The 14,492-nt window shown below is 42.5% G+C and overlaps 1 protein-coding gene across 3 annotated transcripts in view; it reads left to right on the top strand.

The window, feature by feature from the left end:
* The window catches only part of PPM1H (protein phosphatase, Mg2+/Mn2+ dependent 1H), a 320,891-nt gene that overhangs the window by 106,114 nt on the left and 200,285 nt on the right, over positions 1-14,492 (top strand). For all 3 annotated transcript variants that reach the window (XM_058308360.2, XM_058308359.1, XM_071218925.1), the window contains exon 2: positions 4,822-4,987. In XM_058308360.2, coding sequence (XP_058164343.1) covers positions 4,822-4,987 — 166 coding nt within the window. The remainder of the gene's footprint in view (positions 1-4,821; positions 4,988-14,492) is intronic.

The raw sequence follows: 14,492 nt of genomic DNA, 5'->3' as shown, positions 1-14,492 counted from the left end.
AGCTGTGTCAAGTGAGTGTTGTTGGAGTCAAGTTGATGGGCAAGTAAGAAGGAAGATCACTTGAAAATTTAACAGATACAATTAAAAGCAGGACTTTTCTGCTGAAATTCAGGTAGTGGAGTATTTCACAAACAGAAAGAAAGAAAATTAGTTTTCCAAGATTATGTCTGTAGTATGGAATGAATCACTTACTCTTTTTAGTTAGGTTCTGCTATTGTATGATCTCACAGTCATGCTCAGTCTTAATATTTCAGCCATGGCTTTAAGCTGCATCTGATATATACATAAGATTTTTTACCTCCAATGCCTTCAAATTCTGTGTTTACCTATTTTTATAGGGGGAAAAATTTGTTTTGGTTCCATTGAATGTTGTCAGGTTAGAAGAGTACATAGGTGAATTTAATTTTGCCGTTTCTCTATCTACCAGGGCAGATGTGTCATGTTCTTCTAAGAGCTAAATAAATTGGTTGTAATTTTTCCAAATTGCAGAGACCATAGCTATATTTTCCCTTTCTGGTAACATAGATCATGCATCCCCCAAAATTTCTCCCACCTGAATTCTAATCCAAACTTCAAAATTACCTGAATATTCAATTTAGATGACTAAAACACATCCCCAATACACACAATATACAAAGACCTAGCTTAGTGACTCATAGAATTTAATCCATGAAATACAGTTAAGTAAACTGAGGTTTGCAGAAGTTAAATAACCTAACCAAATGCTCTAGCTCTCACTAGCTATGGCTCCTCTCTAGAAAGGGGATTGGTGGGGATTAAATGCCGATTAATATATGTAAAATGCTTACGACAGTCCCTGGTACATAGTTAGTGCTCAACAAATGCAAGATACTATCATTACTCTATATCTAGGAAAAGGCAGAGTTGGTTTCTATCTGATTTCATTTATTGAACAAACATTAATTGAGCACCTCTTACGTGCTGTGTTCTAGTGATATATCCCTTGCTATTAACTACTATGTTTTATCACTTTCAGTTTAACTTTAAAGAAGATTTAAAAAAAAAAAAAGAGGTATTTTCCTTCTTTGTAGGAAATTGGAAAATAACTTCATCAAAGTTATTTGATTGCTATGCCTGCAATCCACCAGCATTTTGTTTTTAAGTCTTTAAAATAAGCATCATAGGTAGGTATTATTTAAACAAAGAATGTTCATTTTATATTCTTTCCTGCTGATCTTAAGATAGTGCTGACTTTATGCTGGAGCAAAAGATAAGGAGTAAATGTAGCTACTGATAATAGCTATGATTACATTTAAAGAAAATCCCTTACCCTGATGCTTTTCAGCTTGGGAAACAGTTTTTCTCAATTTGCTTTTAGAGGAATTAAAGATTTCATTTGCATTTAGTAAATAAAGCATTTGCCTTTGAAGAACTAAATAAAATATTAAACTGCTAGAGAGGAAACTTTTTATAATCAAAGTAATCTAGAAAAATCTAATCTTTCTATTAAGGATATGTGAAGTAAGGAATTTGAAATAATATTAAATATTGTATAAGAGTTGTGTGTTTAAAAAAAAAACAGCAGTGGCATTAAATTAATATGCTTTTATCATCCAGATAATAATCAGATATCTGACCAAACAGGCTTCCAGGGTTGGAGCTGCTGTCTCCCCACTAGCTTGACATTTCTGACTTTTTGATATTTCGTTAGTGCCGTTCACAAGCTGTATTCAACGTGAAATGGCAAAGTAAGGTCACTAGTGATTGCTGCTTCGCAGTTCTCTGACTTCGATGAGTCACTGCAGTACAGTCCTCTGAACCAAATGCCGACAAGAATAGATGCACAATAGGAAAATAAAACAACGTGAGAGCTGAAGCAGAAAGAGCTCAGACCTCACGACTGTGCTCACAGTTCTGCCATATTTAGCTGTGTGACCTTGAACAAGTCATGGTCTTCCAGAACCAGGTTTCTCAGGCATAAAATATGGGGGTTGTGCATTCTAGGGCCTCTTGGTGTTTACTAAACGGGTAGCAGGTAAAACACTTTAAAGAGACGGTGATTTGTGATTTATGTTGACAACTGGAAAATGGCAGTAGAGCTAAGTCAGCCTGGCATGTAGCTGTTGGAGATCAGCGAGTTTTTTTGTTAAAAACACCTGACTACAGCACAAATTTAGGTGTCCGTGGTCAGAGTGATGCCAGGCTCCAGAAATAGTAGCTAGCATCTTGTACAGAGGAGAGGACGGTGGAGATGGCTGTCATGAACTGGTTTTCTCAGCCACACCTCCACTTCCATCCACTTTCCTTAAGGAAGATACCCACTCGGGAGACCATGGTGGAATAACATCATGATCCAGCAAGTCAACCACCCCAAACATTTTGCTTGAAAAGTCACTACCAATGCTGAGAAGAGGTTCTCCTCTTCTCCCTTTTCTGCCTGGCTTGGTTCTCCAAGGACAGACATAAAAGGAAAACTCCAGATAATTGGATATTCTCTGGATAAAGTCATGAGCAGCAGCTGCAAACCCCTGGTGACGGGCCTCGGTGGAGCACAGCTTCTCTAGGGACGACAGATCTGAGCCATCCCTGGACCCTTTGCCGGAACCTTCCAACAGCCAGAGAAATAAAGGCGAGCACTTCCCCTCCCCGTAGTTAACCACTTCTGCTGCGAGTTTCCTCCTACAGTTCCGCTCAGTCTGCCACAGGCTGAGGCAGGCGTCCCTGTGGCATGGTAGGAGGAGGTTGGGTGGGATTCTGAATCCCAGCTGCACCACCCCCTGGCCCTGGAACCGGGCAAGCTGCTTAACTGGGCAGTGTGAGCATTGGCAGTTGTCATGCAGGTAACCCCACTGTGTCCTCAAGAATTCCACGTTATTCTTCAGCCATATGATGCTGTCTTCTTAGAGGAGAGAGGGTGAATGTAGGACAGGAAAAGAGATCTTGAACGCTTCATCCACCACAGAACTCCAGAGTGTATGATAAATGCGGAAGGTAGATTTGATCCCATCAAGATCAGCAGGGCTCCCTACCTCTTTACCTGGGCCCCCAGGCCCTGTGGCTTTCAGACTTTGTAAGCAACAATCTGTTTTTTTTTTTAAAAGAAGTCTTATAAAAACCTATAATATGTAAATTGATTGACTGAAAGGAAAATTAATGCAAGTGTGCTAAAATTGAAATTTGGGAAAAAAAACAACCCAGCAAGAACAGTTTTTATTAATGCAGAAATTTCAAGTAGAGAAGATAATAGATGACTCTTATCTTTTTCTAAGAACACACTAAGTAGTTCCAGATGATGATAATTTTTTTGTTTGCATTTTAACAGTTCTTGCAATCAAGGCAATACTGGTCAATTGAAAAGGTAAAAGGTTTATTAAATTACTGTTGCAAATTCTTTTTTTAAAATAAGTATATACATTTAAAAAGTAAATGTGGAGTAAAACACCTCCACAGATCGTCAGGGTATGTCAGAAGACTGAAACACACTCCCTTAGAGCTTGTGGCATTCAACCTCAGTGTGCTCTCAGTTTCCTCTTAGGTCGTGGCATGTATGTGTTGGCTTAGGGACATCTGTACAATTTTCAATACTAAAAGATATTTGATGTGAAAACTGGTGAAACCTGAACAAGGTCTGTAATCTGGTTGGCAGTATTGTGCCGATGGCAACGTCCTGGTTTTGATATTGTACCTGTTATGTAAGAGGTTTCCCTTGTGGGAGGCTGGCTAAAGGTCACATGGGGTTCTCTGTGCTATTCAATTTACTGTGAGTTTATAATTATTTCACAATAAAACATTAAAATAAAAGTCATTGGAAAACAGCCCTCTTTAAGTTAACTGTTAGGAAGATGCACAGCCAGACTCTAGAGCAGTGCATGCAGTGCGCTTATAGGCTGCACTTCCATTTATCTTACCTTTAAAGAGCACTTTTTCTTTCCTTGCTGAGTTCTATATCCTCCACAATTACTCGATCACCTGCTGTGACACTGTTGAAGTTTTGGGAAGACAGCACAGCCAATGGCAAGTCAAGGAGAGCTCCCTTTTGGGAAATCTAATTTAGCTGCTGCTTCATTACTTAATAAGAAAACAGTGCTGAAACACTAGAGTTCAGTTTGCAGTCACCTGGAACAGAATAAGATGTGTGAACGACGTAGCATCTTTTCCTGAAACATTCCTAGGCTCAAGATGGTTGATAATTAGGTCAAAGCCATCTCAGCCGTGACATATGATTATCTGCTTGGGTGTTTAAATCCGAAGGCCCTATAATCAAGTGTGCAATATATTGCGATGAGTGCTATTCTACAAGGGAAAAGATAGAGTAAAACTACTTAAAAAGAAGTAAACCTCTACATACTTCCCTGTGGGTCAAGTGCAAGTGAGCATAGCAGTCATGAAATATGGTTCTCTGCGCCCTCGGGTTTTACAATGTGCTGTAAATTATTGCCCTGTACTGCGATAAGCTTGATGATGGCTTTACTCTTCATTGCTTGGAGAAACGACCCGTCTTCAGTGTAATGGCCGAAAAGTGCGGATTCCAAATTAACCTGAAAGAGTGCTTGTCTTGTGTGTTTTGACTAGAATGGCTTGGGGGTGTTGAGCACATCTGCTAGATGCGTGTGAAGGTGAACTGAGCTAAAGGCAACTTCTTCCGTAGATGTTTTAGTGTGTGAATAGAATTCCATTTAGACAGAGAGAACTAGGTTTATTCAGGAACATAAAATACCCAGACCATAAAGGCCTTTGGCATGAAGCGGAGCTTTAGTTTCGCGCCATTCGTGCAGTGCTTCGGCCGGCCCTTGAGACAGAACTAAGCTTTCAGCGCCGCCCACGTCTCTGTCTAACCCGCTCATCTGCCTTCTTCTCCAGGGTGATCAATGCCGGGAAGAGCACTCACAACGAAGACCAAGCCAGCTGCGAGGTGCTCACCGTGAAGAAGAAAGCAGGCACCGTTGCCTCAACCCCAAACAGGAACTCGTCCAAGAGAAGGTCCTCCCTTCCCAACGGGGAAGGGCTGCAACTGAAGGAGAATTCGGTAAGACCCTCCTTTCCCTGCCTTCTCAGGAGGGAGCAGCAGTGCACATGCTGGCCCCAATTGAAGATGCCAGGGCTTGATCCAGGGTCCACAACGGAAGAGAGAAAAGCAGTGTCCTCAGAGATAGTGCAGTGGCAGGTCTGTCTGTACTCAGGGCCTTATATGTTCAGAGCCAAAGTGACAAGCGTATGAAGAGCTTGTGTTTAGGTTTTAACACTTTAATGTAAATAAAATGCTTAGATCTTATGTAGATTTCCAAGAAGCCACTTCTTTGTTTTTGTGCAGCAAGCAGTCCTGAACCCTCTCACGAGGGGTGAAAATAACTCGCTATTTGAGCAGGGGGTTCTTAACCTTTTTTTGTTCCACAGACCCTTTTGCCAAGTCTGGTGAAATGACTCCTACTGGAATTTATTCATTGCATACATTCATAAGTGAAGGAAATGCTAGATTTCAGTCAGAGGTCAGAGAATATAAAGATAATAAGTTGATTTTTTTTTTTTTTTCAATTCACGCTCCCGGATCCCCTGAAATCTTCCCGTAGACCCCTTGGAAGTCCTTGGACCCCTGGTTAAGAGCCCCCACCTTAGAGCCTCACTGCAACTTTGCCCTGTCTTCCCTTTGCATGATTGCTCTGGTTGTTCAGCTGCCTGTGCCTGATGCTCTTCCAAATCCAGTTTCAATTGGCCCAAAGCCTGTGCAGCTTATGTGGTGCCCTGCAGACCAAGTGCCTTGTTCACAAACCACAAAGCTGTTCTCTCTCCAGTACCTGGCGAATAAAGCAGATAGATCCTTGAGAAGTGCTGAAAAATCTCTTAGAAAGGAGTAGGAAATGATCTGAACTCTCTCTTGCTCTCCGCCGGTCATTTATTCTTACAGAAAGGTGTTCACTGGGAATGTCAGGAGATACTGAATGGGATGGCCCAAATGTGATATTTATTCTTATCATCTTGAGGATATTTCTGTCTATACGTTTTTATAGGATTTTAAAGAATGTGGAAATCTCTGCTTAGTCTACAAAATAGGGTCTCATTGCATGTATGCTCATGGAATAATAAAAGAACTGATTTCTTTTATTAGTACTTGTTTACCTTAGAGCTAGAAAACACAGTGACCTATGGAGACTGGTCAGTTATAGTTGTTCTCAAGGCTGAAAGAAGCATTGATAGGCCTCTCCAGTATTTACTAGAAGATCTTCCCAAAGAGCCAGAGCTGAGGACCCTTATGGGCAGCCTAAAATAGTAGTGGCTAAATGCACAGGCTCTGGAGTAAGACAGCTTGGAGCAGTATTCCACTTAATAGCTATTTAATTGAGGGATTGTTATTTATTCTTTGACCTTCAGTTTTCCCTTCTATAAAAATAAATCATACTGGTCCTAACTTCCAAATATGACAGAAACAGGCTGGTTGAAAGTATTACATCCAATAGTCCATGTAAAGTATTGAGTCAGTGATTTAATTATGAAATCCTAAATTGGCATAAGTGACTGTTATTCTGAAACCAGTCCCACTTCCATCATTCTATGCAGATAATACTCTGAATTGTTCTGTTTATTCATTTGTAACTAGAGCTTAAACTGTTTCTTCCAAACCTACTTGATAGGATTATTTGGGAGATTGAGTTATTTTGGAAAAGAGCTCTGGAAATGTGAAGTATTAATAATAATTGGATATGGGTATTGCTGACTTAATGTTGCTCTTTCCTCTTATATTTCCTTCCTGCCACTGAGATATAAGCAGACTGGTTCCTTATTAGTGATTTCCCTAAATTGAGTCAGTCCAACACGTGGTCCATTGCCAGTTGGTGATAGTGTTTTTCCTCATTGCTAAGTTCCCCCTAGAAAGGGAGCCAGGGTAATTTTTTAACCTCCTGTCCTCAAGAACAATGAAACCTGTGCTAAGCGCATCAGGATGGAGCCGGGATGCTCGCTGTGCCGCCTTTGAATCTCTGTGGGGTCCATGCTCCAGGAGGCGGCAAGGAGGTGTTGGGCTGAGTGGGGCAGACCCCAGCCCTCCATGTCCTGCTTCAGCCACAGAAGCTTCACTTCTTTCTGCCTTACGTAGTAGGCTACTTAGAGTTTTAGGCCAGAGCCATGCTGCCTTTTTTTTTTTTTTTTAAAGATTTATTTATTTATTTATTTCTCTCCCCTTCCCCTCCCCCCCCCCCACCCCGGTTGTCTGTTCTCTGTGTCTATTTGCTGTGTCTTCTTTGTCCGCTTCTGTTGTTGTCAGCAGCACGAGAATCTGTGTTTCTTTCTGTTGCGTCATCTTGCTGTGTCAGCTCTCCATGTGTGCGGCACCGTTCCTGGGCAGGCTGCACTTTCTTTTGTGCTGGGCGGCTCTCCTCATGGGGCTCACTGCTTGTGCGCAGGGCTCCCCTACGCGGGGGACACCCCTGCATGGCAGGGCACTCCTTGCGTGCATCAGCACTGCTCATGGGCCAGCTCCATACCGGTCAGGAAGCCCGGGGTTTGACCCGCGGACCTCCCTTGTGGTAGACGAATGCCCTAACGACTGGGCCAAGTCCGCTTCCCTTTGCTGCTTTTTAAAAACTTGAAAATCAGCATTTTGCATGCCAGATTGACCATTGCACAAATATCTACTGAGTGCTTGCTGTGCACTGGGAACAAGATACTGAGGACTCAGCAGTGAATATAACAGACAAAAATCCCTTCCCCCAAGGAGCTACAGTCATGAGGGAGACAAACAATTAATATATGTAGTATGCCAGATGATAATTACTGTGGAGAAAATCAAAGGAAGCAGGAGTAGGAAGTCCAAGGTGGGGGTTAGAGGGTAGGGATTTTTATAGAAGGCATCACTGAGAAAGTGACATGGGTAAAGACCCAAAGATAAGGGATGGAGCTATGCAGTCACTTGGAGGAACAGCATTCTAACATTCTAGGCAGAGGAAAAGCGAGTACAAAGACCCTGAGGCAGGACCGACCAGGTCTGGCGTTCTCATGGAGCATCATGGAGGCCAACATGCAGGAGCAGAGATGGTCAGGCACGGATTGCAGATGTCATCCAAAAGGTAGTGGAATGGGGTGAGGCAGTCTTGTAGGATCGTGAAGGCTCTTGCCATGACTTTGGCTTCTACTCTGCAGCAGTAGTTTATTAGCAGAGGATGCCCTGGTTAAGAGAGGCCTGTGATTTTTCCCATCTAGAAGACATTCCCTTAACTGTAAAACTCAAATATGGTGGTCCTTACGGAAGGGTAGTTACAGATAGGACCCAGGGGAAGACGACATCGGTGGTAGACGAATAAGGCAGACCCCACCCTGTCCCCTTGGTGAATTTTCACCCAGTGAACACGTATTGTGCACTGACTGCATGCTAGGCATCGAGGATAAGGCGATAAACATGATGCAGTGCCCACCTCCTGGAGCCAAGTTGAGTGGGGAGGAATAGTAAGCAGGCAAGGGCACCACAAGGGAAAGAGTTTTAGAAGAAATATTAAAAAAAAAAAAAATCCCCAGATTGCATGGAAGCCTGACTCAGATTGGCCACAGGTACTTGAGGCAAGAGAAAAGAGGGACTGAGTCAGCTTAGGGGAGGTTTCCTGGAGAATGTGGCATTGGAGCTATGGCTAAAAAGTGAATAGGAGGTAGCCAAGCAAATGGGAGATAAGAGTGTTCCTGACGGGAGCTCACATTTGAAAAGACACAGAAGCATGAGCGCATGAAGGCATGTCTTGTGTTCTGGAGCACGTGTGGGAGCTTGGAGGGTGACAAGACAGGAGAAGCACGAGGAACATCGAATTCCTTGATAAAGTGGGATTTCAATTGAATGATTTCATGCAAGGGCATAAATGGAATCCGACTTACATTTGAGCAAGGCGGTGACGGCAGTGGGAGAGGAGAACCAGGAGGCTGTGTTTCTGGCGAGGAGACTTGTGCAGTAATCCAGATGAGAAATGATGCAGACTTGAAATGAGGCTGTGATTAGAGCAAGGGACAGGCTCAGAAGAGATGGTGGGAGGGCTCAATTGAGGGGGCTTGGGTGCTTGGGACAGGGAGGTGTCGAGGATGTCTCCTCAATTCCAGGCTTCCGCTGCTGGGTTCTGGTCACGTAAAGGTGGACTGCAGGAGCAAGTACGGGTTTAAAGGTGAAGGGGTGCACAGAGATGGGGACTAGAGTTTTGAGTGTACTCATTCTAATATTCCAGGTGTAAGTGCTTTTTGGAAATTTAGAAATAAAGGTTTGAAGCTCCAGGAATGAGTCTAGGAAGGTTTAGATCAAGATTTTGTGAGTCCAGTGGTTATAGTTGACGCCTTAGACCCAGCAGAGTTCACAGGTGAGAGCAGTACAGGGCAGAGGCCTGGTGACAGCAGGTTTCCAGAAGCTCCAAGGAGAGAGAAGAGCTTCACGAAGAGCGGGTAACTATGCCAATGTCACAGAAAGGCCCAGAAAAAATGGGCAAATACTGTTTTAACAAGTAATGGTTCAGCGGGATAAATAATGGCATTATTTTATTTGCAAACAGAGTGTTGAGAGGCATGAAAGATGACAAAATGAAGATGCTTGGGCTCCTTCCAGAATGCATACACTTGATATCCTCCTCCTTTCTTGACTTCTCCATCCTCAATAAACTTAATAAAGTCAAAATATGTACTTTCACAAGACTTCGTTCAGGTATACTATCACCTTTACCTTCCTTGGAGATTGAAGGAAACCTAAGTCTACCTGTAAAATGACGTGGAATTCACGAAGAAAAGAGGAAGACACGTGACTGACGTGCAGAGAAATTAAGTAGAACTGTGACTATGTTTGATGACATTTCTTATATCGAGGGGCAGTAGGGGAGCTGGGTAGCAATGAAGTGACTTTTCCTTACTATAGATCGTAATTCGTTGGAATAAAGATTTTTAAGGCAACTTAAGCCACCTTCCATGTCAGTTTATAATGATTTTATCTTATGAATACAGGTAGTGTTTTAGCCAAAGAAATCAACTCCTGTCTTAAAACTAACTTTTTAAAAAATTGGTGAATAAAATAATGTAGCACTCTATTCTGCCTCTGCTCGCTTCCATGAGGCATTTAGTCCAGCCGTGTCATTTCCTATGTTTGGCTGACCTCTTAACAGTGGCTCTTTACTAATAAGAAAGAAAACACAGATTAATTTTAGGTTCCATCTACATATAAAGTAAACTGTCAGAAGCTGAAGAAGCAGCATTTGAACGAAGCCAAAAAACTTACAAGGGGTACAAATAAAATTTTTTTTTACATTTTCTGTAATGTAGTATTTTAGTCTGAAAGTAATGCGAGGAGATATGATTGAATTATTCTCTTCTCCCTTATAAATCACTCTGCAATGGATCTAGTTATTATAAATAAATAATAAACACTTCTTTTCTGAGAAATAGAGAAGAGAAATGTTGCCGTCTCTGATGAAGTGGATGTGATGTGTTCTAGAAAAGGCTGTTTTCAGTGGGAAGTTAAGGTTGGGACTTTTCTTGTTGCTGGTCACATTTGGGTACTTTTAAGTGTAAAGAACCATAAGACCACAGTTGGGCAGATAGGAAGTAATACTATATGGCAGTTTGCAAGCCTCTTAACTTTTCTATGCCTCTCAACACTAATTTGGGGGCATGGCGTGGGTAGCCAGGAGAGAAGGGAATTTAAAATGCTAGCATTTCCAGAAGACACTTTCACAAGCATATCCCTTAGGAAGGACACTGTAGGGAGCGGATATGGCTCAAGCAGTTGAGTGCCCGCCTCCCACGTGGGAGGTCCCTGATTCAGTTCCTGGTGCCTCCTAAAAAAAAAAAAAAAAAACAAGTGAACAGACAAGGGAGCCAAAAAAGAAAAAAAAAAAATTTTTTTTTAATTAAAAAAGGACACTACAGACATCATCTTATCCCCAACAGCTTCCTGACTCCCAGACTCCCATGGAAGGCTTTTTAATTAACCAGATCAGGATTTGTGGGAATTCATCACTATTACAAGGCTTTCTTTACTTTGCATTGAAAGGTTTTTAACAGTTCTTCATTTATCATGCTGATTACCATCTGCAGGTGAAAAACCACCTTTCCCAAGGGCTTTTGTTTTTCAATTCTGAAGTATCTAGGATTTCTAAGAATAATATAAAAAGAGAATACCAGATGACTTCTCTGATTTAGGAGAAAGTGTTAACTCATAAGCACATCTTAAACCTCAGTACTAAGATAGGAGGTGCATGCCCTGTGTACGATGTGTGGGTGGGAGAGATTCAGGGTACTGTGGTGGTAACCAAGGCTTTTTTTTTTTCCTTTTTCTTCTTCCATATGTGAGTCCCTATTTGGAAGAGATTGTTTTTGGCTTAAGATGAGACTTGTGGACACACGCCTTCCAAGTCAGTTTCCTAAACACATCCAAGTGTATGGTTTCAGTATCTGTTGACTCAGTGTCTCCTTACAATAGCAGGACAGGGCTGCGTCAGCAGCATGGCCAGGTTCATCAGCAGGGGAGATGGAAGTTCATTATCTTTCTCAGCAGAGGATCGGGAAGCACTGTGGGAATTCAAGACAAATTGGATCAAACTGGGGCAGAGAGAGGGAAAAGGGAAAGGAGAAGAGGCCATCTCAAGTCTCTGAACTGAAGAGCTCTCTGCTTTTCATCTTCTCTCTGTGAGGACTCTTTCACCTAGAACCTTCAACGAAGGCTCTTTCTGGCCCTCATCTGGCAGTCTGCTCCCTAGGGTGCGGGTCAGCTATGATAAGCGATAGCAGTGGCATTTTATTCCTCTCGTTGTGTTTATTACTGTAAATTTTTGTTTTTAACTAAGCTCTATCGTCTGTGCTTGTCAGAAACACAGACTCTCTATTTACTTAGACTTCTTAACGCCTGAGCACAGTGCTTTCTTTCTAATCTCTTATCTCTTAGTTCTGGTGTATGGAGCTCTTATCAGGGATTAGGCAGGATGACCTCTGACAAGGCTACTGTCAGACGGAGTCACCTTACAGCTCCTCCTCTGTGGGTGTCCGCTTACCCTGAACTCCACGTTTGCCCAAGATGTCGGTAGTAGCTGAAAACACAACTAAAACTTGATTCCACAGTAGATTTCCCCACTGTGGCAAATCTTACAGCTAAAGGAAAATAAATCATGTAGAGACGGAAATTTTTCCTGGCTGCCCTTGTAATTTGACTTCCCCAAGGCTTTAAGGGGGAAGAACACTGGAAATGGCAGTACTCTCTTAAGACTTGCTCTTCCTTTATCATTTTTAAGCAACAGTACTCTGCACTCATATGCCAGACACTGAGCTTAGTTTTTTGTAAATCTTACTTCATTTAATCTCATAGTATATACATAAACCTTTATAATATGTCTAAGTATGCACTATTATTATCTTTGGAAAATGAGGCACAGAGAGGTTAGGTAAGTTGCTCAGAGTCACACAGCTAGAAAGTATGGAACTTGGATTCAACCTAGGCAGTCAGATCCCAGAGTTTATATTTGTAATTCGTAATTCCCACAACATGTCGCTGCTTTAGCCTTTAGTAGTTGAGAAATGTGGCAGGAATATCTCTGGAAAAGGCAGAAAGATAGGAAGAATAATTCGAATATTGAAATATAGTAATCTCATAATTTAGTACTAATTTTTTAAATTTCTCCTTTGATTAAGAAGTTATTTGGCAGTCCCCTCACCCAATCATATGGGGGACTTTATTTTGTTTTCTACTTTTTCATTATTTATCTCCAAGATCATTGTATTTTTGTGGAAATATTCTGTGGAATATGTTCCATATGACATGTCTTCTTTGGTATTTTTGAGTCTCCTTTGTAGTCCGTTTCCAGGGTCAGCAAACAATGGCCCACAGGTCAGAGCTAGCCCATGGACAGTTTTTGTCCAGCCCTCAACATAAGAATGCTTTTTATATTTTTAGAGCATTATTACAAACAAAAAGGAATGCATAATAGAGACCGTTTGGGAAGCAGACTTGGCCCAGTGGTTAGGGCGTCCGTCTACCACATGGGAGGTCCGCGGGTCAAACCCCAGGCCTCCTTGACCCGTGTGGAGCTGGCCCATGTGCAGTGCTGATGCGTGGAAGGAGTGCCATGCCACGCAGGGGTGTCCCCCGCATAGGGGGGCCCCACGTGCAAGGAGTGCGCCCGTAAGGAGAGCCGCCCAGTGCAAAAGAAAGTGCAGCCTGCCCAGGAATGGCGCCGCACACACACGGAGAACTGACACACAAGACGATGCAACAAAATGAAACACAGATTGCCGTGCCGCTGACAACAACAGAAGCAGACAAAGAACATACAGCAAATAGACACAGAGAACAGACAACTAGGGTGGGGGGGAGGGGGGGAGCAAGGGGAGAGAAATTAAAAATAAATAAATAATAAAAATATTTTAAAAAATAGAGACCGTTTGTACTCCACAAAGCTTAAAATAGTAAATAGTATCTGGTCCTTTTCAGAAGTTTGCCAACCTCTTGTCTAGTTTATGGTCAGTTTTTACTCAATCTTATTGAAAAATGTAAAAAATCTCCTAACAAGACAGCAGACCCAGTGTGTGTGTGTAAGTTTTAGTTATAACAACGCCAGCTGTTCACCAGGCAACCCGCACGTTTCAGTGGCTCAACCCGGTGGCGTTTTATTTCTTGTCCACGCAGCCCTCCACAGCAGTGCATGCTCCTGGTTGGTGGCTTCTTTCCTCCGGTTGGTGCTGCAGGGACCCGCACTCTTTCTGTCTTGTGGTTCTGCGGTCCCTGGGTCCTCGGTCATCTGCTAATCCTCTGCGTGCAGCCAGCAGGTGCCTGAGATAGAAAGTGGAAGGTAGCGTGCAGGAGGCTTTGAGGCAGGCCTGGAAACCTTGTGTGGTAGATTGTGCTCCCCAGCAAAAACGTGTTCTTAACCCTATCCACATCCCTGTGGGTATGTACCCATTCATAAATAGGACCTGTTAAGATGTTATTTTTATATCAGGTATGGCCCACTAAATTAGAGTGGGCCTTAATCCATAGTAGAGAAGGTATTGTAAAGAGAACCCAGAAATCACAGAATTTAGGAAAAAAGAGGACATCACCGCATAACAGGAGGCAGAGACACAAGCCAAGGAACCCCCCACGGATTGCTGGCAGCCACCACCAGGATGCTGCAGGCTCCAGGAGAAAGCGAGCCTTGCCCATCCTTCCAGCCTCAAAACCAAGAGCCAATAAATTTGTGTTCAAGCCAACCCATAGGTGGTTTTTTCACAACAGCCTGGCAAACTAAGACATCTTGCACAACACATCTGCCCGTATTGCCTTACCTGGCCATTCCCGTCTAAAGGGAGGTGGAGAAACATAGATGAAACTGTGCTCAAGAGGAGAAGGAAATTGGTGAAGAGTAAGCCAGCCTCTGCAATTATGTACTTATACAAAATGTAGAATGACTATAACTTCCCAGTGGTTTGTTCCTTTATTATTATTTAGGAACTCTCTTTATTGCTAATAAGGCTTTTTGCTCTAACTCTTAAAAGAGCTAAATCACTTTATTTAGACTGATAGTATTTCTGGAATATATTTTACCATTCTTTTAACT

Source organism: Dasypus novemcinctus, chromosome 12, assembly GCF_030445035.2.
Source record: "Dasypus novemcinctus isolate mDasNov1 chromosome 12, mDasNov1.1.hap2, whole genome shotgun sequence".
NCBI classification, from domain to species: Eukaryota; Metazoa; Chordata; class Mammalia; order Cingulata; family Dasypodidae; genus Dasypus; species Dasypus novemcinctus.
The sequence above is the reverse complement of the archived record's forward strand: the minus strand, read 5'-3'. Positions and strand labels throughout refer to the sequence as shown.